Source organism: Amborella trichopoda, chromosome 4 (assembly GCF_054954075.1).
Source record: "Amborella trichopoda isolate Santa Cruz 75 chromosome 4, AtrichopodaSantaCruz75HAP2 v2.0, whole genome shotgun sequence".
In the NCBI taxonomy this organism is placed as follows: domain Eukaryota; kingdom Viridiplantae; phylum Streptophyta; class Magnoliopsida; order Amborellales; family Amborellaceae; genus Amborella; species Amborella trichopoda.
Window position 1 is genome coordinate 42,596,639 of NC_142339.1, and position 26,074 is coordinate 42,622,712.

Below are 26,074 nucleotides of genomic sequence, written 5' to 3' on the forward strand. Positions count from 1 at the left end.
CAAATAAAAAAGGTAAATGTTTAAGAGAGAGAACACAAGCGCGGACGCTACCAAAATTTGAGACAGTCATTGCCCTCTAATTCCCAATTTAAGGTCTTGTAGGCCCAAGAATCGCCATTACTGGAATCTGGCTTTCTAGGTTTTGTTTCATATTAGAGGTATTTACACGCATCGCTGTCCTTTTTTTCTGCAATTCTTGTTGATTCTCAACACCTCTTTCTCTCTATGAACTGTGTCTTATCTCTGTCTACCGGTCATCAGGCACGATGAGCGTGATCGACATTCTCACTCGTGTTGATGCAATCTGCAAAAAATACGACAAATATGATGTTGATAAGCATAAGGAGTCCAATGTCTCTGGAGACGATGCATTTGCTCGCCTCTACTCAAGCATCGAGGCGGACATTGACGCTGCAATTGAGGTGCTCTTCATCCTCAAGTTCCGTTGTTTTCATTTGAATTTAGGTCTGACGAGGGTTTTCTGATTTCAAAATTTATCTCTCTGTTGGCTGGTTTTCGGGTCTGTATCTCTAGAAATCGGAGAATGCCTCAAATGAGAAGAACAGAGCGGCTGTTGTGGCGATAAATGCGGAGATCCGGCGCACCAAAGCCCGATTGCTTGAGGAAATCCCCAAGCTGCAGCGATTATCCCAGAAGAAGGTACTTATTTTTTCTAGTTTTCTTTTTTATAAGTTGCATTTTTCTTCTATGTTTGTGCTGTGTTTTTTATGAGATCAAGCTGTCTTATCTTGAATGCTTGTATAAGTTTTTAGTGGATATTTGTCGATGGATGAATCCCAAGCAAGAATGTTTTCCATGGATGTGTCTGCCTATTGAATTGTTGAATTGCTCCTCCTTTTATGCTAATTCTTCCTTCCATTGGAAATTGTGGCCTTGTCGGGTGTATACGGAGATGGTCTAGCGCTCAAGGGCTTTTCTTGTGGAGTCTATGGATGTCTGTTCGTTGCTCGATTTTTGGTCTAGTAGCCCTAGCAGAATTTATAGTACTTTTCTGATTGAAAGCAAGAGGAAGAGAAAAGGATTTGTGATACTTATTATAGTTAATTCCTGTTTGTTTACCCTTAATTAGCAATTAGAATTCACAAGTTCATGTTATCGCATCTCCTGAATCAGACTGCAATATTGTGTACCATGCTTCAATTAACCAGTCTTATGGGAAATATTCCAGAAGTTGATGAAGAGATAGGGTTCGGACGTTTTCTTTCATCATGAGTAGTTATAACTGTTGATAAATCATTTAAGGGTGCATTGAGTAGGTGAATGCAAATCACGTAAAGGTGTGCAAAAGCATTCATTATCCAACTTCCACAAAAATTCTCCACGTAAAATAATAGTCTCCCTGAGAAAAATTCTCGTGCAATGCGTTGATGAACCAATAATTTATAACTCATTAGTACCCCTGGAACATTAAGCTCATTCAGATGGAGGACCTTTCACACTTGTTCTTGTTGAACCGTGTATTATCTTATGTTCAGCTACATATTCAACTTGGGTACTTTTTGTTGAGAAGGATTACTTCCTTCCCAACTAAGGCTAGCATTTTGGAGAGATTCAATAAATGGACGGGTTTCTAGTTGTTGCTATGTACCCTTCCTAGTTCCTCAAGGTTAATTCAATGATGGATAAGGATAGGTTAACTTAGAAGCCTACCTTAAGGAAGTTCTGATAAATGATTTTGTCACAGGGCTTTATCACATACTAGGGAGAAAACCTACGTAGAACTAATAACTGGATGAAGCCTCTCATGAGAATGTCTAATCAAAGCTAGATGCCAAAGCTTTTTGAGAGGATCAGTGACCACCTTTGGAGGGAGTACATGAATAACTCGAGTTTACCCTTATGAGTAACATTCATAATTGAATTGTATCTGCTTCCTTGCACTTCAGATTGAAAAGATTTCTTTGTGTTATGATTGAAAATTGCTGCCTATTTATCAGTTAAGGATCCAATTGTCCAACCACAAGTTCTAAATAACATGCTTCGATAGGTAATATTATCTTGGCAGCCTTGGAAGAAGCTACGTATTCAGTCTCTTCCAAGTTGACACTGTGGCGTATTCTTTTTGCTGGCTCGTACACGTCATGATCGGGGCAACATAGGAGCATGTATGGATGTGGTTGGCATTTTTATCATGATTCCTTGCATTTTTTGAATAAGTTGACAATTGTATTGATATCAAGAAGAGGGTACAGTTAAGGGTGTATGCAAAAAATAGGTAACCCAAGAGATGGGTGCCTTGTAACAAAACCCCAAAGGGTACAAAAAGCTCTACATCAGATTCACAAGAGGATAAAGGAGGGGAGTGCAGGCTTAAAGAAAGCCCACCGATCCAGTAGTAGAGTTTAGGTTAGCTCCTTCCCTAGCTAGAGAGTCCACTGTCTCATTAGCTTCCCAAAAAACATGGTTCAAGGGTACCCTCACCGTGCTTGAAATCTGAGAAATTTCGTTGAAGATGGGTTCTAGCCTCTAGGGCCAAGAAGCAGCCCCAAAGGTGCAAGAAATAATGTTGCTGGAGTCACTTTCTACTAGCCGTTCAGTGTTCCATGTAGGGTCAAATCTTTGGAGCCCTTCGACCAAGGCCTTGGCCTTCATAGTGGGTGAGTTCGTGGTTCCAACATGCAAGGAGCAAGAAAAGAGGGAGGAGCCCTCTGAGTTAAGGAAGATGCCCCCTATCCCAAAGGGGCCCGGGTTGCCAATAAAGCAACCATAGAAGTTTAGTTTGGTTTGCCCAGAGTCGGCTGGTCTCCACAATAATGAGATCCTAGGAGCATGCAGATGTAATAGTTCATAACAGTTGTGAAATTGGTGAGCAAAGGAGTAATTTTTTATGAGCTTGTGGTTGCTTGCCCAGAATGAGATTTAAGGAGCGGTATTTGTCAATTACGGAGGGAATAGAAGCAGCTTCCCCCTAAAGATTCTGCTATTTCTTTCTAGCCAAATAGTCCATAAAATGGCAGCAATGGAGGCCCTCCATAGGAAGTATCCAGAATTGTTCCAGGGAGTACACAAAAAGGAGCATGCAGATGTAATAGTTCATAGCAGTTGTGAAATTGGTGAACAAAGGAGTAATTTTTTATGAGCTTGTGGTTGCTTGCCCAGAATGAGATTTTAGGAGCGGTATTTATCACTTACGGAGGGAATAGCAGCAGCTTTCCCGTAAAGATTCTGCTATTTCTTTCTAGCCAAATAGTCCATAAAATGGCAGCAATGGAGGCCCTCCATAGGAAGTATCCAGAATTGTTCCAGGGAGTACACAAATAGGTGGAAAAGAGCTGAGGAATGGACTCAGGGGTGATCCACTGCCACTTGAAAAAGTTGAGTACATAGGTCCAAAGGGCAGCTGCGACCTCGCAATGGATGATAAGATGGGCATTAATCTCCTAGGCCAAGAGGCACATAACACATCTATTAGGAAGGGATAGGCCTCTCCTTTGTGACTGGTCAGGGGTTAGGGCCCTTTCATAAAGAGTAATCCCGCATAATACTTGGGTCTTAGGAAGGATGGAGGGGATCCAGGCTTTGGCCATTATGGGCGGGGCAGCATTAAGTTTAGGAGAAATTGTGCAGATGGTTCGGTAGAGGGAGGCGACTGAGAAAATCCTTGACGGGGCAGGGGACCAAATGATTTTATCTTTCCATTGCAACGGAAGAAAAACAGTGTTAAAGGGCAAAGACTTCCGATAAATGTGCTAGCTCTTGATCATTAAGCGCTCGTTTGAAATTGGGGTTCCAAGTTCTACTGTTCCCATGGGTGGCAAAGCAGTTAGTCACAATTGAATTGGGATTAAGTGTAAGCTGGAGTGGGAAAGAAGGATTCTTTAAGAGGGCTGTCACCAATCGAAATATCTTGCCAGGAAGAGATAATATTGCCTTACCTTGGACGTTACCGGATCCCTTGTAGAAAAAGGCTGCGGCAAAGTTGGATAGACCTTCAAAATCCTGAAATGTTGCCTATAGATCAGATAGAGGGTAGCTACTTATGGTCTTGACGACAATATTTACAAAAGATAACCTCTCTCCACAAGTGATTAGGTTGCGTGGCATAATGCCACCACCATTTGCCTAACATGGCCAGATTGGTGGCTCTTAAACTGCGAATGCCAAGACCACCGCACGAGTTGGGAAGGCACTCCTTGGCCCAAGAAATAAGGTGGAATTTATGGCCATCTTCATCTGATCATGAAAGGTAATTGAGGGTTTGGTGGTAGCTTTGCAGCTCCAAAAGATGATCCAAGGTGAAGGATGGAGAAAGCGGGGTCATTGAAGAAGGGTTGGAGGGGCTGCCTGGAATAGAAAGAACAGGGGAGGAAAGGCCAATGTGTAGATTGAGGTGAAGTGTAGGGAGATGGGGAGGTGAGGTCATTGAAGAGGGAGACAAGAGCAAATGGGAGAGATGAACATAGGGGATTGGGGGTAGCATGGGATTAAGGGAGGTAGATGAAGAAGGGTGACGAGCTATAGAGGAAAGATGAGGTTCTGAGAGGGAGTAAAAGGGAGGGACAAAAGAGAGATTGGGTTGGAGGTTGAGGGCGGAGGGGACGAGAAGAGAGGGGAAGCAGAGACAGTCCGTTGCGAAAAGCTGTTGGGCAGCCCTAGAGGTGGTGCTTATGTGATGCCAGGGAATGTGGGGGCAAGGTCACATGGGGGGAGTTGGCAAGGGGCATTCGTGATAGTTGGGTATAGGTTGAGTGATGTCCAAGGAAGTAGAAAAAGGAGTTGGGGAAGCGTGACAGCCGGGGTAGGCAAAGGTTGAGTGGTTTCCAAGGAAGTAGATAAAGGAAGTGGGTTAGTGTGTGATGGTGTGCTTTCATCTTTAGTCAGCAGGTGATTTGAGGAGGATAGTTCATACACATGGGCCAAGCACACATGATAGTTGGTTATAGGTAGAGGTTGAGTGATGTCCAAGGAAGTAAAAAAAGGAAGTGACGAAGCGTGTGATGGAGATCTTGTATCTTTAGTCAGATGGGGAGGGGCACGTGTCAACAGGTGATTTGAAGAAGGATGGTTCATGCACAAGCCAAGCATGATGTGGCGTCAATAGGATGGCCAGGGCAAGGAAGGGTGACACGTGTCCCAAAGTGCATGATGGATGGGGGTGCTCCTCTCCCCTCTTGATGTTGTGGTCCTTTGAGAGGGCCCTATTGTTGAGTGGTGGATGGTTTAGATGCCTTCCACAATTGAGTTTACATCCACAATTGTTTCTTTTGTGGCGAACTGTGGTCTAACCATCCCTATCCACATGAGGATAGTAAGCCTTAGGAGTATGGTGCAAAATTTCATGTAGTCCTGGACATGGCGAGGGGATGGAGGAGACGGGGGGGACCAGGCCAGCGAGATTCGAAAGAACATGCCGTCAATTTCAACCCAAAGAAAGCTATAGTTTAAGGATGAAATGAGAGTTTCAACTAGAAGTTGAATGGAACCAAGGGGAAGAGAGGCTAAGGATTTCCAATGAACCGCTATGAAAGCCCAACAAGAGTTTCCGATTTTTTGAAATGTATCGACATGCCAAGCTTGGAGGGTAATACGGGAGGCTCTCAACCATCTTTTCTGAGGTTTAGCAGAGCCCATTTCCTTGTTCATTACTGCAGAGACAGAATAGCCCCTATGAACCGAAGGTCATGGCTTGAACTGTTAAGGACTTTGAGAAGGATTTTTGTTCCAAGGGGAATGAGAAGAGGATGTCACCTGAAGATAGCCTCCTGCATGAGAGGTCCAGAATGGCCCAAAGATCTTTGCACCATTTTTCGATGCAAGAAGTATCGCCTCTATGTGCTTTGAAATGGCCCACTAGGGTTAACCACATGGACTTCTCGATGAAAGCAGAGTGCCTGCCCCCTACAAGAATGGAGAAGGGGCCAAGCAGGCGCGAGTGGGAAGGGGGGAGAGGAAGCGTGGGATGGGGGTTATGATGGGGTAAGAGGTTGGCAATTTGGGGTGGAGTAGATGGCTGCTGGTGAGAAATAGGCTTGGATTTGTGGATGAGATGAGCATAGATTTCGTAAAGGGAAACAAGGAGAGTTAAGGGGAGTGGCGGAGGTGACGGAGGGGCGACATGGAGCTTTAACAGATGGGGGGCATGAGGGTGCTAAGGGGAGAAGGGGGAAGGCGAGGCGAGATACAGAGCTCCCTGTGATGGAGCCATTACATTTTAAATACAAAACGTAGTGCTATGAAAACCCAGCTGCTTGTGTCTTAATCTAAGCCCTATTCCTTGCTCCCTCAAGAGTGAAAAGATTAAAAATTATAAGCCACAAAATTTGTGAGATTGGTGAAGACAATCATTTAGCTTTCATGAAACATCCTGACTGCTTCATTCTTTTGTATTCCTCCTTTAGGCAATAGATATGCTTCTTGGCCTCCCTAAGAACATCAGTACAAAAGCATGTTTTATCTTTGAGAGTGCTTACATAGGATTGAAGTTCCAACTGTGCAATAACCATTGAAATACCAGGAAATGAAGGTCTTGGCTTGGTGAAAATGTCTGCAACTTGAGGAGATGTAGGAATGTTTGAAGGTCAGAGGAAAGTAGTGTTGACTGGGAATAAGGCACACTTAGGTCATGAAGTAGATAATGTAGCCTGGTGAGTTCACATGTTGCTGATGTCATGGCTCTGTACTCGGCTTCAGCTGAATGCCGAGAAATAGTAATTTGTTTATTGGTTTTCTAAGAAATAGGTGAGGTCCCAAGCATGGCATAGTAGCCAATAGTCGATCATCATGTGTCTGGGCAACTGGCCTAGTTTGTGTCACGAAACATGCGAAGGTGTGGGGAGCTATCTGTAGGCATGAATAGACCTTGGCTAGGTGATTTCTTGAGATAACGAAGAACTCTATGTGCAGCAGCTAAGTGGGGCTTCTACGGTTGCTCATAAACTGACTTAGGAGATGAACTGAATAAACAATATCGGGTCTGGTGATAGTTAGATAGATGAGCTGATCAACTAAACGTAGATATTGCGTGGGATCAGAGAGGAGATCGCCATTGTTAGAATTGAGGTTCAAATTCTGCTCCATTGGAAAATCTGCAAGTTTGGCCCCAAGCAGCCTCATGGCTTCTAAGATCTCGTGTATACTTGTGCTAGGATAAGCAAATACCGTGGCAAGAGGAAGCGACCTCAATGCCCAGAAGTATTTTAGAGGACCAAGGTCTTTAATATGAAACCTTTAATAGCATTTGAATTTATTTAATATAAACCTTTAATATAAATTCTTTGAGTTTATTTAATCGCATTTGGATTATTCCTGGTAACAAGAGTGTCATCCACAAATACAAGGACCACAGTAAACTCATTTGGAGCTTGACGATTAAAAAGAGAATAGTCAGCCTTAGATTGTGTAAAACTAGCGTCCAGAAGTGCAGTTGAAAACTTAGCAAACCGTAAAGAAACTTTGTGAAAACGACAAACATGCGTCTCCCCCTGTCTTGAAATCCTGCAGGGACAGTTATGTATACTTTTTTATTTAAGTCCCCATGTGAGAAGCCGTTTTAGACATCCAACTGATGTAAAGGCCAGTGTCGTATAGAAGCAATAGTGATTAAGCAGCGTACAATGGCTAACTTTGCAACTGGAGCCAAAGTTTCATGGTAGTCAAGACCTTTCTTATTATAACCTTTAGCCACATTTTGAGCCTTATAACACTCAACTGAGCCATCAGAGCGGTATTTGACTTTGTATACCTATTTACATCCAATGGGCTTCTTGTCAAGTGGCAAGTAAGAGACCAAGTCTTGTTTAGCTTGAGGGCCCAAAATTCATTCATCATTTCTTTACACCATTTGGGATCACGCACAACTTGTGAAAATGAGGTGGGTTGGGGTATGGAAGATACAACTAGGACAAAGTTTTGGTGAGAAGTAGAAAAAATTGCATAGAAAGTGGCGTGGAGTGACATGGCACCATGGCTTGTGAACAATGTAAATGGCTTGTGAGAGTGGTTGATGAATTTGTTGGGACCGACGAGGAATTGACATAAGGACATCATGGGATGAGACATCAGAGGAAGACTGGTTAGTATCTGTGTGGGAAATAAGTATTTTGTGGGGAGTAGGTGAGCTATGTGAAGATGCATGGTCGGTGGGAATGGAAGGTTGCTCGCTATTAATTTGAGTAGTAGTGTAGGATGGTAAACTATCGGGAAGGGAACATGGTTTGGTGAGGTAGGTGGAAGGTGTGTACCCGAAAAATCAGAAACAGGTAGAGGCAAAATGGAAGATGGTGGAGTAGGTGGGGTAGAGTGAGGAATCATCAAATTTGAAGGGGAAGACTGTTTCATGGAAGTGTACATCACGATCAGTAAAAATACTGGTTCTGAAGATCAAACAGACGGTTGCCTTTTTGTCCATATGGTAGCCAACAAGATACATTTACAAGCATGGGGGTCAAATTTGTTGCACTTGTGTGCAAGAGTGTGAATAGGTTGGAGGCTTGCGAAGAAATTGTAATGTGAATAGGTTGGAGGCTTGCGAAGAAATAGTTGATAAGGGGTTTTGTTGGATAATATAGGTGTTTGGATACGGTCTATAAGATATGCAATCGTTAAATATGCAGTCACCCCAAAATTGAATTGGCAGATGAGCTTGAAAACGTAAGGCGTGAGCGATTTCAAGAATATGATGATGTTTGCATTTAACAACACGGTTTTATTGCGGAGTAACAACACAACTGTGTTGTTGAAGGATGCCATTGTTCTTGAAAAGAATCCTCGTGTCTTTAAAAAAAAACCGAAACCGTTATCAATGCGGATTTGTTTGATTTTGCAATTGAATTGTGTGTTGACTAGAGCAAAAAAAATATTTCAAAATTTTTATAGTTTTTTATTAAAAACGCATAAAAACACCACATCTAGAGAAGTCATCGATAATAGTCAAATAATAATGAGCTCCATAATGAGAAGGTGTGAAGTATCCACCCCAAATATCATAGTGTATTAATTCAAATGGTGTAGTGCAGGTAATGGTCCTAGAATGAAATGGCAATCGTGTTTGTTTGGCAAGTAGACATATATCGCAATGATTTAAAGATAAACTAGAAATTTCAGAAAGACTTCGATAAAGTGGTTATTCTTCCTGAAGAGACATGGCCTAATCGCTAGTGCCAGACATTAAAACTAGCCAAGTTGGTTGAGAGGCAGTACTCGGAATATCATAAGCATGAAAATAATAAAGACCAACATGTTGTTTAGTCACTCCAATCGTCATCTTCTTGGACTGGTCTTGAAAAGCACAAGAATCACGAGAAATGTAACTTAGCAAGGTTGAGAAGATTTGAGTTTGCCAACAGAGAAGGTTAAAGGCAATTGTAGGAACACATAAAACGTAATGTAGATGGATATGTAGGCTGAGATAAACAATACCAACATGAATGACTGGTGTAAATGTGCCATTTGATAACTTAACAGGTGTGATAGGTGAATTTTTGGTATAGGAATGAAACAAATTAAGATAAAAAATCATGTGGCCTGATGCACCAATATCCACAATCCAAGAATGTTTAGAGATAAGAAAGTTGCAATAGAAGGTGTTACTTTCAAACTTCACAGATGGTTGTGCACTACCTTCTTTTAGCATGAATAGAAGTTGACGAAATTGGTCGGGGTTGCACGACTGACTAGTAGGATTTGGTGCTGAAATGTGCTGCTCTCTGATTGCAGGTAGGTTTCAACCGGGCTGGTATAACCAATGGCTGGGGGGATAGCCATGTAAAACATAACATTTGTCTTTGACTTAACCCAGCCACAATATTCACACTGCGGGCATGAGCCGCCATGCTTTCCAGAGCTGCTGGCATCACATGCAGGCTGCCGTGAGGGGTTAGAGACCCCTGTGGTTGCAGCCAGTGCAACAGAATCAACAAGGTTAGGAGGAGGGGTTGCAACAATGCGTTGTTTTTCTTCCTCAAGCAAGAGTGCATAGGCTTTGTTCATAGAAGCGAGGGGTTTCATAAGAAAGAAGTTGCCCTCGAATATGGCTGTTGGAGTCAGCAAGACCCAATAGGTTCATAAGAAGAAGTTGCCCTCGGATATGGCTGTAGGAGTCTTGAAGACCCATAAGAAATTGGATGAGTTGCTCTTGTTGTTTGTACTCTTGCAAGGCTTTGGAAGAACCACAGAACAAGTTGGCAGAATCATATAAGAGGAGAGTTCATCCCAGAAGGTTTTCAGTTTTGTGAAATATGTTGCCACATACATGGAATCTTGAACACAGAGCAATATCTTGACGAAGTTGGTATATTCAGGGAGCATTGCTTTGAGCAAAATGCTCATTCAAATCAGCTCAAATTTCTTAGGCAGGTGAGGCATAAATGACACTATCAGAAATGTCACAAGAAAGAGAGTTGAGAAGCCATGACTTAACCATGTCGTTGCCTCTCTTCCAGGTGGAAAAGGTTGCGAGATGGGAGATGGAACAACCATGGAACCATCAATAAAACAAATTTTATTTTTGGCACTGAGAGCAATGCTCATGGCGTGATTCCAAGTTCGATAATTGTCAGTAGTCAAACGCTAAGAAACTAAAGCAGTTCTTGGATAATCCGAATGATGCAAATAAAAGGGACTAGAAGCATCAATAACAACTTCAATTCCTTGAGACGAGTCATTGGTGTTGGACTTTGTTTGATGATTGTTACTCATGATGTCGAAAAGAGGTGGCAAACTTTAGTAGACCTTATGTAAGGTGTACCTAATGTAAGGAAGCAAAAGAGGTTGTTGAGATGGCTATGTGAGGCAAACGAAGTTTTTCGTTTTGCAAAGAATTGTAGATGGGTGCAACAAGAATCCTCCAATTTGCAGTAAGAGGGCCTTGCTTTCCTTGATATTCAACGAACTAAAGCCAAACCTGGCCTCTACGAAACATAAGAGAGAGAAAGGGAATAAAAATTATGGGGATCGTTGGCAGTGCTCTGATACTATGTTAAATAGGGAAACGTTGTATGTATTTCATTACATTGAGAGGAGATAGATATAAAGATTTTACATGGTTATAATCCCAACATCATAGGGATATATACAACTTTTGACTTTGATGTATCTACAACTTTAGAATTGGTATGCATCTGACATAACTTGGTATACGACTTTTGACTTGTGGTACATAACTTTTGACTTGGTGTATATGACTTTTGACTTTGGTGTGCAACTAGCATGACTTGGTATTCAATTTTTGACTTGGTGTACATAACAAACTTTTGACTTGGTGTACACAACACCTAGAAGCTCAGTCCCTGACAGATCGGCTTCAAAGGTTATATACACCAAGTAAAAAGTTATGTACACCAAGTCAAAATTTGTATACCAAATCATGCTAATTGTACACCAAAGTCAAAAGTTATGCATACCAAGTCAAACGTTATGTACACCAAGTCATGTTAAATGTACACCAAAGTCAAAAGTTGTACACATCCCTATGATGTTGGGATAACAACCATTTAAAACCTCTATATATCTCCTCTCAAAGTAATGAAATACAAACAAAGTTTTTCCTGTTTAACATGGTATTAGAACACCATTGACAATCCCCATAATTTTTATGCTCTTTCTCTTTTTTATGTTTCGTAGAGGCCAGGCTTGGCTTTAGTTTGTTGAATTTCAAGGAAAGCAAGGTCCTCTTACTGCTAATTGGAGGATTCTTGTTGCACTCATCTGCAACTATATCTTTACAAAAGGAAAAACTTCTTTTGCCTCGCATAGCCTTCTCAGCAGCCTCTCTTGCTTCCCTACATTAGGTACACCTTGCTTCTTTTTTCTTTTTTTTTGTGTCTACTAAAGTTTGCCACCTCTCTTTACTGGCACCATGAGTAACGACAATCAAACGAAGTCCAACATCAATGACTCATCCCAAGGCATTGATGTTGTTATTGATGCTTCTAGTCCCTTTTATTTGCATCATTCGGATAATCTAGGAATTGCTTTAGTTCCCTAGCGTTTGATTGGGAACAATTATCGAACTTGGAATCGCGCCATGAGGACTGTTCTCAGTGCCAAAAATAAAATCTGTTTTATTGATGGTTCCATGGTTGTTCCATCTCCTACCTCTGCGAGCTTTTCCACTCAGAAGAGATGTAACGACATGGGTTAAGTCATGGCTTCTCAACTCTCTTTCCTGTGACATTTCCGGCAGTGTCATTTATGCCTCAACTGGCCAAGAAATTTGAATGAGCATGTTGCTCAAAACAATGTTCCTCAGATATACCAACTTCGTCGGGATATTGCTCTTTGTGTTCAAGATTTCATGTCTGTGGTACGCATATTTCACAAAATTGAAAACCTTAAGGGATGAACTCGTCTTATATGACTCTACCACCTTGTTCTTGTGGTTCTTGCAAGAGTACCAACAACAAGAGAGACCAATCCAATTCTTATGGGTCTTCATGACTCCTAAAACCATATCCAAGGGCAACTTCTTCTTATGAAACCCCTCCCTTCCATGAACAAAGCATTTGCACTCTTGCTTCAGGAAGAAAAACAACACATTGTTGCAGCCCCTCCTCTTGATTCTACTGCGCACTTGTTGCAACCATTGGGGTCTCTAACCCTACACGTGAAGCCAGCAGCTTTGGAAAGAATTGCGGCCGACGCCACCCCCACCCGACGTGTCAATGACAAATGTTATGTCTTTCATGGCTATCCCCCTAGCCATTATACCAGCCCGGTCGAAACCCACCTCAGCACAGTTCGGCACCAAATCCTACTGCTCAGTTCACCTCGAACCAATTTCATTAACTTTTATCCATGCTAAAAGAAGGTAGTGCACAACCATCTTTGAAGTTTGCAGGTAACACCTTCTATTGCAACTTTCTTATCTCTAAACATTCTTGGATTGTGGATATTGGTGCATTAAATCACATGATTTTTTATTTTAATTTGTTTCATTCCTATATCAAAAATTCATCTCTCACCTATTAAGTAACCAAATGGTACATTTGCACTAGTCATTCATGTTGGTACTGTTTATCTTAGTCCACATATCCATATCCATGATGTTTGATGAGTTCCTTCATTTTCCTTTAACCTTCTCTCTATTAGCAACTCACATCTTCTCAACCTTGCTTTGTTACATGTTCTCATGATTCTTGTGTTTTTCAAGACCAATACAAGAAGATTACGATTGGAGTGGCTAAACAGCATGGTGGTCTCTATTATTTTCATGTTTATGACATTCCGAGAATTGCTATGTCAACCAACTTGGCTAGTTTTGATGTCTGGCATTGGCGACTAGGCCTTGTCTCTTCTGGAAGAATAAACTCTTTATCTAAGACTCTTTTTGAAATTGCAGTGAACTTCTCAAAAAGAAAAAGAGAGAAGAAGATTGTTTCTGAAATTTCTAGTTTATCTTCAAATCATTGTGATATCTGTCGATGACTTCATTCTAGTACCATTACCTCCACTGCACCGTTTGAATTAATACGTTGTGATATTTGGGGTGGATACTCCACACCTTCTCATTCTGGAGCTTATTATGTTTTGACTATTGTCGATGACTTGTCTCGATGTACATGGATGGGTGTTCCTAATGCGTTTTAAATCAGAAACTATAAATTTTTTAAATTATTTTTTTGCTCTAGTCAACACACAATTCAATTGCAAAGTCAAACAAATCCGCACTGATGGCGGTTCTGAATTTTTCTCTAAAGACATGAGGAATTTTTTTCAAGAAAATGGTATCCCTTGACAACACAATTGTGTTGCTACTCCGTAACAAAACGGTGTTGTTGAATGCAAACATCGTCATATTCTTGAAATCACTCATGTCTTACATTTTCAAGCTCATTTGACAATTCAATTTTGGGGTGACTATATTAACCTAGGTTCTAGGACCATATCACTAATTTATATTTTAAAGCCTATTTTGAAGATAATCATTATTGCCTATCAATTCAGCTCCACTTGATGTAAATCTTAGTTCTCAGAAATTAGATTTTGTTATCTTCGAATTGTCAAAACCAACTATCCTTAGGTGTATTTTATTGGTGATTACAAACGCAAACTGACCTGCCCCCAAGCTCCCCAACCCACATTTCAAATTATTCTTAACAAAGACCTAAGGCAGCCCTAAGATTTCTCTTAACACGTTAATATTTTCTCTGAGATATTTAGCAGTACCCTACTGCCCCGCATTTTAAACACATACTTCACCAATCAACAAATTAATTTTGCATAATGAATGCGATGAGTCACCTCTTGTCCACCTTTTACAATCGGAAGCTGCCTAAAGTTTTCATCATTTAACGGGACAAAGTCCATCATCCGGTGCCATAAAGGGCACCTTTACTCAAAAGTTATGACTGAAGTACTTTCTGATCATCCTGTTGACTACAATTGAATAAAGAATCTGACATCATGTTTCTGCATTCATGAGGTCACTGTGTGACTTCATTCAATCCTTTTTAGTGCCTGGACAACTAATCCTTGGTTGTTGAAATTATACGTTTCGACATCCATGCGAACCACCATTGACCAGACCCGATTCTGCCATCCATATGGATAATGAATCCTCAGTTGATCTAGTTAGTAAGCCTGTTCTTCTTTAATACTGAATTGCCTCTACGAATTCTGTAACATGAAATTAAACATAAATCTTGTTGTATACAAATTATTAGCTAGTTTGTTGCATAGAAGGGCACTGTAGATATCGTGCTATTATTTTCCTCCATGCACTGTGCAGCTGAATAGATAATGGAAATAGATGTCAGAGGTTTTCAACTTAATCATTGCATCACATTTACGCACAGAGCACATGAATGCATGCATGCACAAATGCATGTGCAACACACACACATTTGCACATGTGTGGAAGTGTGCACTATGTTGTTATGTGCCTTTTGTAAAACATTTTAAGTGCTTCTAAAGTGCACGGAGATTTACTTAGAGAGCTGTTTGCTCCTGTTCCTATTTGGTGGATGCGATATTCCTAGTATCTGAGAGAGTATCATTTTACTGCAAAGTGTTTTCTTCAAATTGTCTGCAAATTTAGTACAGCATTCTGCTTTCTGTCACAATAATCCCTTTAATTGACATTTAGACACTTGTGTCCTGCAGCTATATGGTTGGCGATTGCCTTGTTGTTATAATATTTAATTAGTTTGCTTCTCTTTTTCATGGTTCACTGTAGGCCAAAAAAAAAAAAATCCTTTTGTGTTCTTTGGTTGGCTTGCAATTTGTTTCATCAAGTTTACTTTTTCCAAATGCTGCAAGTTTTTCCCAAAACTTAACTCCACTAAATTTTGCAGTAGGCATTGTATTCTTCATGTTGTTATTTGACCAACATGCTGGTCTTTCCTTGGCACAAACCTTCTTTCGGGTGTGCCTATGTTATTAATCGAACTTGTTAACTTAACAGGTTAAAGGGCTCTCCAGAGAAGAACTTGCTACTCGGGGTGATCTTGTCATTGCACTGTCAGAAAGGATTGAAGCAATACCTGATGGAACAGCAGCTGGAGCAAAAAAAACTGGCAGTTGGGGAACTTCAGTTTCTCTCACGGAAATAAAAATTGATTCGTCAGGTGTGCTTAGCAAAAAAATTCTAAATTCAATTGATATTGTGTTATTTCATTGCTCTCGGTTGCTTCTACTTTTCCTATGTGTGATGTTTCCTTAATCAATTTGACTCTTTTGCTCCTTTTTTTTTTTTTTTTGACCTTTTGGACGTCTCCTTAGATGGGAGATTTGAGAGTGAATACTTTCAGCAAACTGAAGAGTCTAACCAATTTAGGCAGGAGTTTGAAATGCGAAAAATAAAACAGGTAACATTTCATGAATATTTTGGTAAGAGTAGATTTTTTAATGGTTTATAATTTTACGTTTGTCCATAGTTTAAAATTGAACAATAAATGATATTTTCATGAACAAAGCATCGTATTTGAGACTGGATTATAGTAGCAATTTTTTGTAATATAAACTGATGAAACTATAAATTATACAACTCTGCTTCCCAGTTACCAGCCTGATCTGTTGGCTTTTATTTGGTAATTAGGTTTGAATTTCTTGCTTGACTGGATTCATTTGCAATATTTCCTTGCACTCGATCATAGTTTGAATGAATTAGATACCTGTTTCTACAAATGAATAATTTTACATGCCATGGATCAGAACAATTCTTCATAAAAAGGATATGAATTTGTATACCGAGGACTACTCATTTGAGAAACAATTGCTTCATCAGTTCCCATTCTTCTCTTGGTATTATGTATTTCTTTAAAATGGGCTACATTTCATTGGACACCTGCACATCTTACTAAATGGTGGCTGTAATATGAGACCATTAGATCCAGGTAACACTTTTGCTTATACACAAATTTTTATTTTCTCATTCATATTCTTTGTTTGTCATTTTCGTTGCAAGCATTTAGTGTAGTATTGGTGGATAATGCAATCCATTGTGATTTTCCAATGCATTTATTACTTTTCTTTGGGCTTCATGGTCTATAACTAACACTTCCAGCCATTGCTGGTGACGCGGGACAAAATTATTCTTATTTTTTACTTTTATTTAACTTCAAAGGATGTATATTTTACTTTTAATTTTAGGGTTTATTTTTAGAGTCCCTAAAAATAAAACAGGTAACATTTTTAGGGATTCTAGGGTTTTTGTATTCTAGGATTTTACGAGTTATTTAGAAAAGTAGTTAGAGTGCTTATAGAATATTTTGTTTTATCAAGAGTAAAAATGACATTATGAATTTTATTTTAAGTAAGGGTCAATCTTATTTTATTGAAGGCAGTGTTCAAGAAAGCGTAGGTATCTGCCTAGGCGTTTTGGTTGAATGTATAAGATTCAGATGATTCTATGTTAGTTTTACAGTAAGTCTTAACTCAATAAGATATCATATAATTAAGAATTTAATATCTATATGATATCATTAAGATGTTAGTTTTAAACCAGTAAGACTTAAATGAATATATAAGATCTTAGATTCACTTTCACATGAGACTTAACTCATTAAAATATCACCTAATCAATAATTTATCAAATAAAGTAAAACAAAAATAATAGAATATCAAAGCATGACACATTGTAGAAAAAAGGAATCCAACTATTCATAAAAGAATACGATATGTGCCTGATTTCATCGTTCGAATGAGGAAAAATTCCATTAATCACAAAAAAAAATCCATCTTTCAACTACAAACATGTAAATATATCGTAAAAGAAAAAAAAGTAAAAGAAAAAACAAATGATTCACAGCACAATACGTTGTAGCAAAATCAAATCAAAACCCTTTTTCAAATATGATAATACTTTGATCAAAATCAAATTGATGTCAGTGCAAACGTCGTCTATTGTGTTGCCAAAAGTCCTCAAAATCAACTACTAGAAGCTCTTAATCCACCCACAAACTATTGCCTTTGTTTGTGAAGATCACAAAAGAGTGGTTTTTGCGGAGTTTTTCTCTTCCTAAAAGGCATGGTTTTGGTTTTGGAGGTTTGAAATAACCCCCTAAACTCTCTTCTTCCCTTTTTAGGGGGGAAAAATGAGTTGTTTTTACCCTTGCCGAGACCCTTTTTTGCCTTTTTGCAAGTTGTCACGAGGCGGCGCCCAGGCTGTATTGCTTAGGCGTTGCCTTGGCCCCTTAGGCGGGCACCTAGACACAGGATGTTGTACAGTCCCCCCTAGTCATCGCCTAGTCATTTTTCCAAATTTCCTGCCTAGGCAGTCGATTGGGCGACTTTTCAAACATTGGTTGAAGGCTGTTATGAACCTTTATTCTCCAATTAAGTTATAAAAGAGGTGTGGAGGTCTAAGGGGGATGCACACGATTTCGAAATAAAAAAAGGGTGTGGTTTCTATAAGGTTGCAACCTTAAATAATCCAATTAAGGCGCACCTCCAAATTTTATCATAACATGTAATTTTGGAGTAAAAATATCTTAGGATTATCTCAAAATCTATTTTCATATCTAATTTTAAAGTTTTAAACTAAAAAAAATGGTTAATATCAAGTATATCTATAAACACATGAAAAACTTGAAAATGGACGGTCTAGATAATGTATTGCAAGCTGCACTATTTCTGGGACTCAAAATCCCTTCTTTTTTTTCATATTCATACATCTCGATTTGGAGATGATCAATTAGAGGGTTTTTCAATATTAGGACAACCTTTTCCAATGGACTTTTGAGGTGCATCTTTAATTCTGCACTTTAAGGTTGCAACCTTATATAAACTTTTCCCATTAAAAAATAAGGAATCTTTTAGCTTTGAAGCCCTAGTTAGGGTTTGGGGAGGAAAACCCAAGGTTGTTCAAATTTGTGCTTGTGTTTTACTTGAAATTTGTTAATTTTCTATTTTATTCGTCAAATCCCTACATCAGCTATCTTTTGTACCTGATTAAAAGTCAAAGTTGTAAACATAAAGAAAAATAAATCAATTACATAATAGACATTTCTTAATCAAGGCACATGCTCACCCAGTTCCTAGAGTGTTAGTTTTGATTGGTGTTTCAAGCCAACTTAATCGTGTTTTAGGAATTTGAGAAGCAAACCTCGAAGGTCTTCAACTTTTGTGTCTGATCAACACATAAGTTTAGTACGAGCCTACAATGTTAGTGACTAAATTTGGGCCTATTTCCAATTTGGTTTATTCAAACTTTCCCACACAAACTTACTCAAGCAGTTAAAAGCACAAACTCTGTTTACACCTTTTGATCGTCTTTAACAGAGTGAGTTCGAGTTTTGACCGTGGTTAAGCTCATTGACTGCCACCTAACTTTTATAGCTTTAGTTCGTGACATTTGAAAATGTCTCCTTCCTTCAACCACTTTGACGTGCTTCACTACCTCATTAGATCCACTGTCGTTTTGAGGTCTCTATAAATACCCCAAATTTCAAGTTGAAAAGGGATCTTTTGAAGCCTTTAGAGCGAAACTCCATCTCTATGATTTTTTACCCCCATTATCTGAGAAAGCTGGTTTCTGAACCATTTCTCATGAAATTTGTTTCCTTGAGTTTGAAATCAAGTCCCAGTCCAAACCCAGCCAAAAGAGGAAAATCAGGCCCGCTTTATTCTTCAGAAGCATCTCAGAGAGTGCAACTCTGAGGAGGCTCTAACTAGTGCTTCACTTAGTTCAATTGTATCCTGGAGGTATACTTGTTTGGGCTCCATTGCACCATAAAGTTACTTGTTCGAGGGCGATCAATACCTTGAAGGCAACAAGAGCATCTTATGTCTGGGGTCACAGTTGAAGCACATTCATAACTGTTTAAAAAAAATGAGAGTTTGAAAGCCCTTTTTGGTGCTACTGTGTTTTGCAAAGATGCTCGAGTTCGAAGATCCGGTGATTACCACGTTCATGAAGCACATAGAGTGATGTTTGCACTTAGTGATTTTCACTTTGCTGCAAGGTCTTCCTTCCTAGAGCTGTTGCTATAACTGTAATCGAGAAAGTGATTTCGAAATTACTCAATTTTAATGTGGGTCATTTGCTTGTAAAACCTGGGTTTGTAGTCTCATTCTAATTTCAGGTTGAAACATGTTTTTTATGTTTACCTTTTTTTGGATTCAAAATATACTCTTCTAGGTAATATTTTTTAATAAAAAAAAATGTTGCTTAATTTGGCCTTTTTTCTTTTATTTACATATATTCTAGAATTTCTGCCTTGATTTGGAAGGGTAATCATTTCTCATGTTAGTGGCCAACAATTTTACAATTTTTAAAATGAAGGCATTAAATTTTTATAATCACTACCATATTAAAGATAAAAACAAAACAACCAAATCAGCTATTGGATCACATACATGAAATCCGGCATCTAAACTCTACCAAGGCAATAGCCAATGAATCCATCAAAATTGTTCGAATTTAGTAACATCATTTCCAGATGGACAGAGCACCAACCAACCTCCCCCCACCCCACCCCACCCCCCCCTCCCCCAAAAAAAATAAAAAAGAAAATCAAAAAAAGAAAAAAGATATTACAATAGAATCAGAGGATTATAATCAATCCCAACTATAGGCTTTCACTCCACCGCCTCTCCTTTGGTCTATGCTCGATTCCTCTTTAGTCTCGTCTTCCCGTGTCATATTCATATATGGTCATTTAGAACAACGGTCATTCACTAAACTCATCTGTCTCCCCCAAGGAACCAACTGAAATAGGGAAATTAAGCCATCGTAAGGATTCGGCAACCTTCAAAAGCCAAGCGCTTAGAGCCAAAGAGTAGAGAAAGCCCGCGTCCCTTCCCCATTTGCCAGCCACTCGAAAGCCTTAAACACTGATTTCATTATCAAATTTTAATAACTAAAAAGCAACCAATATTCATTTTTATCATAATAGCGAACCATCCAATTACAATCAAGACATATGGGTATACTGCAAAAAGAAAGATTAATGAAAGAAAAAAATGGACTTCTGTTTTTTAAACAAAAAGAAAATTGATGTCTGATTGGAGGTTCTATTAGACAAGAAAAAAAATTGGATTGGGTTCTAGTACAACTCTCTTTTTTTTTTTTTCTCCTTGTTTTTTTTCTAGTGAAGAAAAAGACATGTTTATTGTTTTAAACATGCATGTTTTTTGCGAGCAGAAAGAACTGAATGGAGATGATTGATTCAGAATCAGTTACGAGTACTGGGAAATGCAAAAAAAGAAAAAAAACATATTCCAAACAAAATCCAAACCCTAACAAAGAAGGAAATAAATGTTTTAAAATAAAAATAAAAAGAAACCTATAAGGGTTTTATAGGAAAAGGAGAGTAATAGCAAAAAGAAGTAAATATGGGGTTTTTACATCTGTAAGAGAGCGGATAATAACAAAAAAAAAGGAAAATAGTGAAAACAAGAAATAGAAAGGAAGGCTTTTTATATACCTGCAAAAGTTATGTCAAATATGGAAGAAAATCATGAGGTTCGAGCTTGATCAACAATTGAGGAAATTCTTTTTGTCTTTGCATAGTAAGAAGGTTGTTCAGTGCTTCAATGGTGGAGCGAGATAGAGGTTCGGTGCTTCAATGGAGGAGAGAGATGGAAAGACAGATGGGTTTTAAGAGAGAGGGTGAAGGAAGAACGGGCGAGTGCCAATGTACTTTGCGTTGCATATCCAAAAATGTGATATGCAAATGACAGTTTTTTAATTTCACAAACTATTTATGACCTTTTCTTATATACAGGTAAATTGCTTTTCAATGGGAGGGGCGGGGAATGTGCCAAACTTGATTCAGCGTCCCATTCCTGGGGGTATGCAAAACATGTGTGTATACTCTGGGCTCCAAATGACCCATAAAAAGGGTTTTGTTTCCTTTGACTGCGATTAACAGAAACCCAATTATTGGTGGTGGTCAAGCAGACTGTCTCGATCTTTGGCCATGGTTTAACTCTTTGGCTGTGGGATGCTAATTTCACCGCATTTTCAGGCCTTTCGCATTTTGAGTGCAGTAAGTACGAACCCACTACCTTTGGCTGCAGTGAATCTGTTTGAGTGACCTTTGGCCATGGATAATAATGTTTTAGGTGACGTAAGACCCTAATCTCTGTAATAATGGCTTTATAGGACCCTAAAGCCAACACATAGTTCCTGCATCCATGTTCTACCGGTGCTGCGTACATGATCTCATTTCCCTTCCACTAAGCACCATTGAGACGGATATTATTGGGAAAGGAACTCAATTGTCTATATGGCGAGAACCTTAGCTAGAACTTTATACATGCCAAACCACCAAGTTAATAGGTTGAAAGTCAAGCATTTCTCCTCACTTCAACTCTATTTTTTTTTAATGTAATGTAAGTAATTGTGCAACATTGTCTCTCTATTGACTGAACTCTCTTGGAGATAATCACATCAGTGTTTACATGTACTTTTCCTCTGGGGACTCTCCTTGGACAAGCCTGCTTCAGCAACAGAATTGATTCCTGGTATGACAACACACTGGATTGTCTCATAGGTATAGAAATCACAATCTGTTAGTATGAAAATCTCTTTAAAATATAAGAGTAGGAAAGTCTGATCTAGGGCTCATATGTTGGAAGCCATTCTTCTTTTTTTTGGGTTAAGATGTAGTTGTTAAGATTGAGGTATCTTTCCTCTTGTGTGTTTGCACACATACATCCATACGCACAGATACAACACATTATTATACTTATTTTTGTTAAGTTGGTCCATCCCAACCTTTAGGGATGACTCTTATAATTTGGTAGCAGCTTTTCAGGTGAAAGGAATGCAATTTGGGTGAAATAATGATATATATCTAAATTATATGAAATGCAGTGGGGGAAAGTCATATTATCCATGTAGTGAAAACCTTACATTTAAATTCAAATATTTATATTCACTGGACTCTTTGTTCGTCCCATAATTGGCAGAATTGATGTTGATGTGTGCATATCACTTCATTGTTGCCTCAAAGGTTTAATAATAATTAGTCTTTTGTGGAACAAATGAGAAATATTAACAAGTTGTATTCCAATGTACGAGCTTATCTTCCAACATTTTGTTTTTTAAAATACAAATAAATAGAGGCATAAAATCAACAACAAAGACTATAGAATATGACAAATACCAGACTAGATTAGTGAGAAAGACTCCCAAATGCATGGGTTCATCTTCTCTAACTCTTTTGGCCAACTGATCAGATTCTTTTTCTTTTGACTCCCCATGCATGGGTGCATCTTTCGCCACTCCCCTGGCCAACTGATCAGTTTCCTTTTCTTTTCCTGTTTTTTTTTCTTGTCTTTTTAACGGGGTAGGAATGGAACCCTTGATGTTGCATTGTGTTTCCTCCACCCTGACCACGTAGACCTAGGGCCCATTCCTAGTTTCACTGTTCGATTCACTGAAGACATGGTGAATGGTAAAATCCATCATGTTACTAAGGCTGAGAAATCTCTTCTACACAACCAGTTATCCTATATGTGAATGCGTCTTTATATATGAGGAATAGTGCAGAACACTCTCTGGGGCAAGTTAGAGAGTATTGGAGCTTCTATTGTAGTCAAGCTGCGTGTCTTTGTAGGACCCATGTATGTTTCTGATGAACTGTCATGAAATGCAATTGCAGTAGATCAGTGGGTGAAGCATCCAACAAACGCATGGCCTCTGATTTGAGCACTCCACTGTTCTCCAATATCTAAGGAGGACCAGAGCATTAATCCTATGAAGCCCAAGAAATATCAGTCTCAAATCTGATCTTTAACAATGTTCTGGAATTTTATCACCTCTGAGAATTGAGAAGGCCTTGTTATGGCACTCCTTCCAATGTCTTGGACCTTTTTTTTTTTTTAACTTTTCATTGCAGTATGATTTGATTCTTTTGTAGTACATCACTTGTTTAAAAAACAAAAGTTATGAACCTTTACATAGATACTTTTGTACTTTGAAGCACATGGTTTCCTTCTGCCTTCATACCTTGTTTTGCTGATTTGATTATTTTTTCAGCAAATCAATGCATGCTCACAAGAATATGGCCAACTGACATGAGGAGGCCTTCTTTTAACTAATAAAAGAAATTTATGAGCATAATGGCAACATGTATTGCCCTAAGCATGACTGAAGTTTATTTATCGAATGATTAAAGAAAACAAGTGTATAAAATAATTGCAGGATCAAGGTTTGGATGCTATTGCAGATGGACTTGATACACTGAAGAATATGGCCCATGACATGAATGAGGTCGGTGTCATTCTTGCCCTATGTAGCTCGGCTCTGGTATATAATGATTAACACTAGTGTTGACTGCAGTTCTATTTATTTCTGTTCAGGAGCTGGACAGGCAAGTGCCTTTAATTGATGAGATTGACACCAAGGTAAGATCTTCCTTTTTCCTTGGTAGATTTTGAATAGCTAGTGATTAATCACGAAAGACACCAAAGATGCTGAACATTATCTGATGCTTTCTTTACATTGTATTCATACCTTGTCAACATCCTTCATATTGCATAATTAACTTCCTGTTTGTCTTGTTACAGGTTGACAGGGCAACATCTGACCTTAAGAATACAAATGTGAGACTAAAGGACACAGTCACTAAGGTAAAGTTTCATCTATGCCAGACATGATCGATTCGTATGTGGTTGAGGTTTCTGCTATTATCAAAAGAAGTTTCAGAGGGTTGATTATGTGTTTTTTTTCAGCTACGGTCCAGTCGGAACTTCTGCATTGATATTATTTTGCTGTGTATAATTCTGGGGATAGCTGCATACTTGTACAAGTGAGTTCCTTCCTACTACTATTAACTACCAAAGAAACTAATAGTCTCATCTTTGAAATGCCTTATTTACTCATATAATATGGGCAAGTACAAATATTTTAGGCAAAAAAAGATTTGAGGCACGTAAACATATATTATTATTTTTCATATTTTTGATTGAATACATAGATGCAATTATGTTAAAACACCTGCTATTGCTCGAGTTGATAATGATATAGCTTTCATGCTAGTGTCATGGACACATTTGTAACATAGATGAGACACCAGTTTCCTGGTGGTCTAGACATTAATCTTTTCAACCGAAACCCACGAGGCAAATTATACAAATAAAGTGAACGATACAATGAATATAGAACTATACTCTCAATTAACATTTCCAGTTCTATTTCCATAAGATAGCCACACGTGTTTCTAGTAAGATACAGCATTTTTTCTTGCATATAAGGTTTCCCCTTCTTTGTCCCTTGAGTGTAAGAATTGAGAAATTAACAGTTGGAGTTTTTTTATATCTGGAACTGGATTGTGTATGTGTCTACACTCACATATAGGTCGGTAAGCTATTCCTAGAGTCCATTGCATACGTTTGACCAAAGGTCACAGATGATGCATGGCCTGTTTCTGTGTTATGATTATACAAATAACGTATATAATAGACTCTTTCTTTGTAGATATAAAGAAAAATTAGGTCCCCATTTTGTGGACCATTTATTAAAAAACAAATCTTGCCTGCTTCCCCAGCCACCCATATGTTCCACTTCCCTTTTCAGCAGTGCAGGCCTTTCTATACCCTACTTATAAAGAAAATGGCACCAAAACACAACTATATAGAAATGAGCATGTTTTTCCACGCTTGAAATAGCTCGAATCTTTGGTGGAGTGTTTGGGCGGTCTTAACAGGGCCTAGGATTTGCTAGTGGTATTCTATGCTTGGCATTCTTCGGAGTAGACGGAATTTCTATATAGTGTTCTCTTACTGATAATTCTATCCTTTCATCTATATAGGGAATATACTTACCATAGTTGTCTTGAGTTCTGAGCTGGTTGTGGTTGCATACTACTACTACCTGCATATTGTTTCCGACTCTTTCTCAGTTGTTTTGGTGTTCGAAATTTCTAATTACTGTAAAATTTTGTGCTCGATCATTTGCTTTTTCCTATGTTTTGTTTTTATTTACAATTTTTGGTTATTGCTTGGGGGACTTATTCCGACTGTTCCACCCCCTTTGCTGCAGTGTTTTGAAGAAGTGAATGGTGAAAGGTTCTGTGTTTCCATCATCTGTTTGCTTGATTTCTTTTCCTTGGGTGTGCCTATTATTCAATTTATGGGTGTCATTTGTATCTTTATATTTTTCTTTGTGAGTTGCTTATTTTTCTGAAGCAGAAACCCACGCTTTCTGATTTGAAAACAACAAAGAACAATTTGAATGTTTCTGCCTATATTATAAGTTGGATGAGGTTCCTATGAGTTAGCTGATATGCGAAATGGGTTTTGAACACGATCACAAAATCAACAAATATATGACATGCAACTCTATCAAAACAGTCATAAAAGTTTGCTCTAAATTTTAGAACTCAAAAAGATGCACAAAGATCACCAATTTTGCCATCCACAAAAAAATCAAAGCCCAAAATCGATTGCAACCATTGTAAACTTCATCTAAATAACCTCCAATGTAATCTCCACCAAGTATGTACCCATTAAGATCCAATATAAATCACTCCAACAAACTAAAAATAAGGGAAATGTTTCTATACTTCTCCTACTTTATAAAAAATATATACTTCCTCTTTCCGTCCAGCCGTCTAATCTAAGATCAAGTAAGCTATTGACCGTTTGATAATTTGACACCTCATAGTATTCGATTTTTAGTTTTTTTATATAAATTATATAAATATGAAATTTGGTACATACTATC

At 38.6% G+C, this 26,074-nt stretch overlaps 1 protein-coding gene across 3 annotated transcripts; it reads left to right on the forward strand.

The window, feature by feature from the left end:
• On the forward strand, nucleotides 1–25,632 carry LOC18446486 (syntaxin-71). Of its 3 annotated transcripts, XM_006856603.4 has the most exons (10): nucleotides 1–158; nucleotides 262–422; nucleotides 535–660; nucleotides 15,362–15,524; nucleotides 15,679–15,764; nucleotides 23,552–23,620; nucleotides 23,710–23,754; nucleotides 23,917–23,979; nucleotides 24,082–24,158; nucleotides 25,391–25,632. In XM_006856603.4, the coding sequence occupies exons 2-10, from the start codon at nucleotides 267–269 to the stop codon at nucleotides 25,404–25,406; spliced, it is 801 nt and encodes a 266-aa protein (XP_006856665.2). In that variant the 5' UTR covers nucleotides 1–158; nucleotides 262–266; the 3' UTR covers nucleotides 25,407–25,632. The 3 variants fall into 3 exon arrangements, with proteins under 3 accessions (XP_006856665.2, XP_088721415.1, XP_011627912.1); XM_088865289.1 differs by lacking the exon at nucleotides 25,391–25,632 and having other exon boundaries at nucleotides 24,082–24,162; XM_011629610.3 differs by having other exon boundaries at nucleotides 120–422.
• Nucleotides 25,633–26,074: the final 442 nt, after the last annotated feature.

Excerpts from the sequence above, each read along its gene's own strand:
- LOC18446486 (XM_006856603.4), top strand. The coding sequence starts at position 267 with ATGAGCGTGATCGACATTCTCACTCGTGTTGATGCAATCTGCAAAAAA. Across the intron at positions 15,525-15,678 it reads AATAAAAATTGATTCGTCAG|ATGGGAGATTTGAGAGTGAA; the intron begins GTGTGCTTAGCA and ends ACGTCTCCTTAG. Across the intron at positions 15,765-23,551 it reads AAATGCGAAAAATAAAACAG|GATCAAGGTTTGGATGCTAT; the intron begins GTAACATTTCAT and ends AAATAATTGCAG.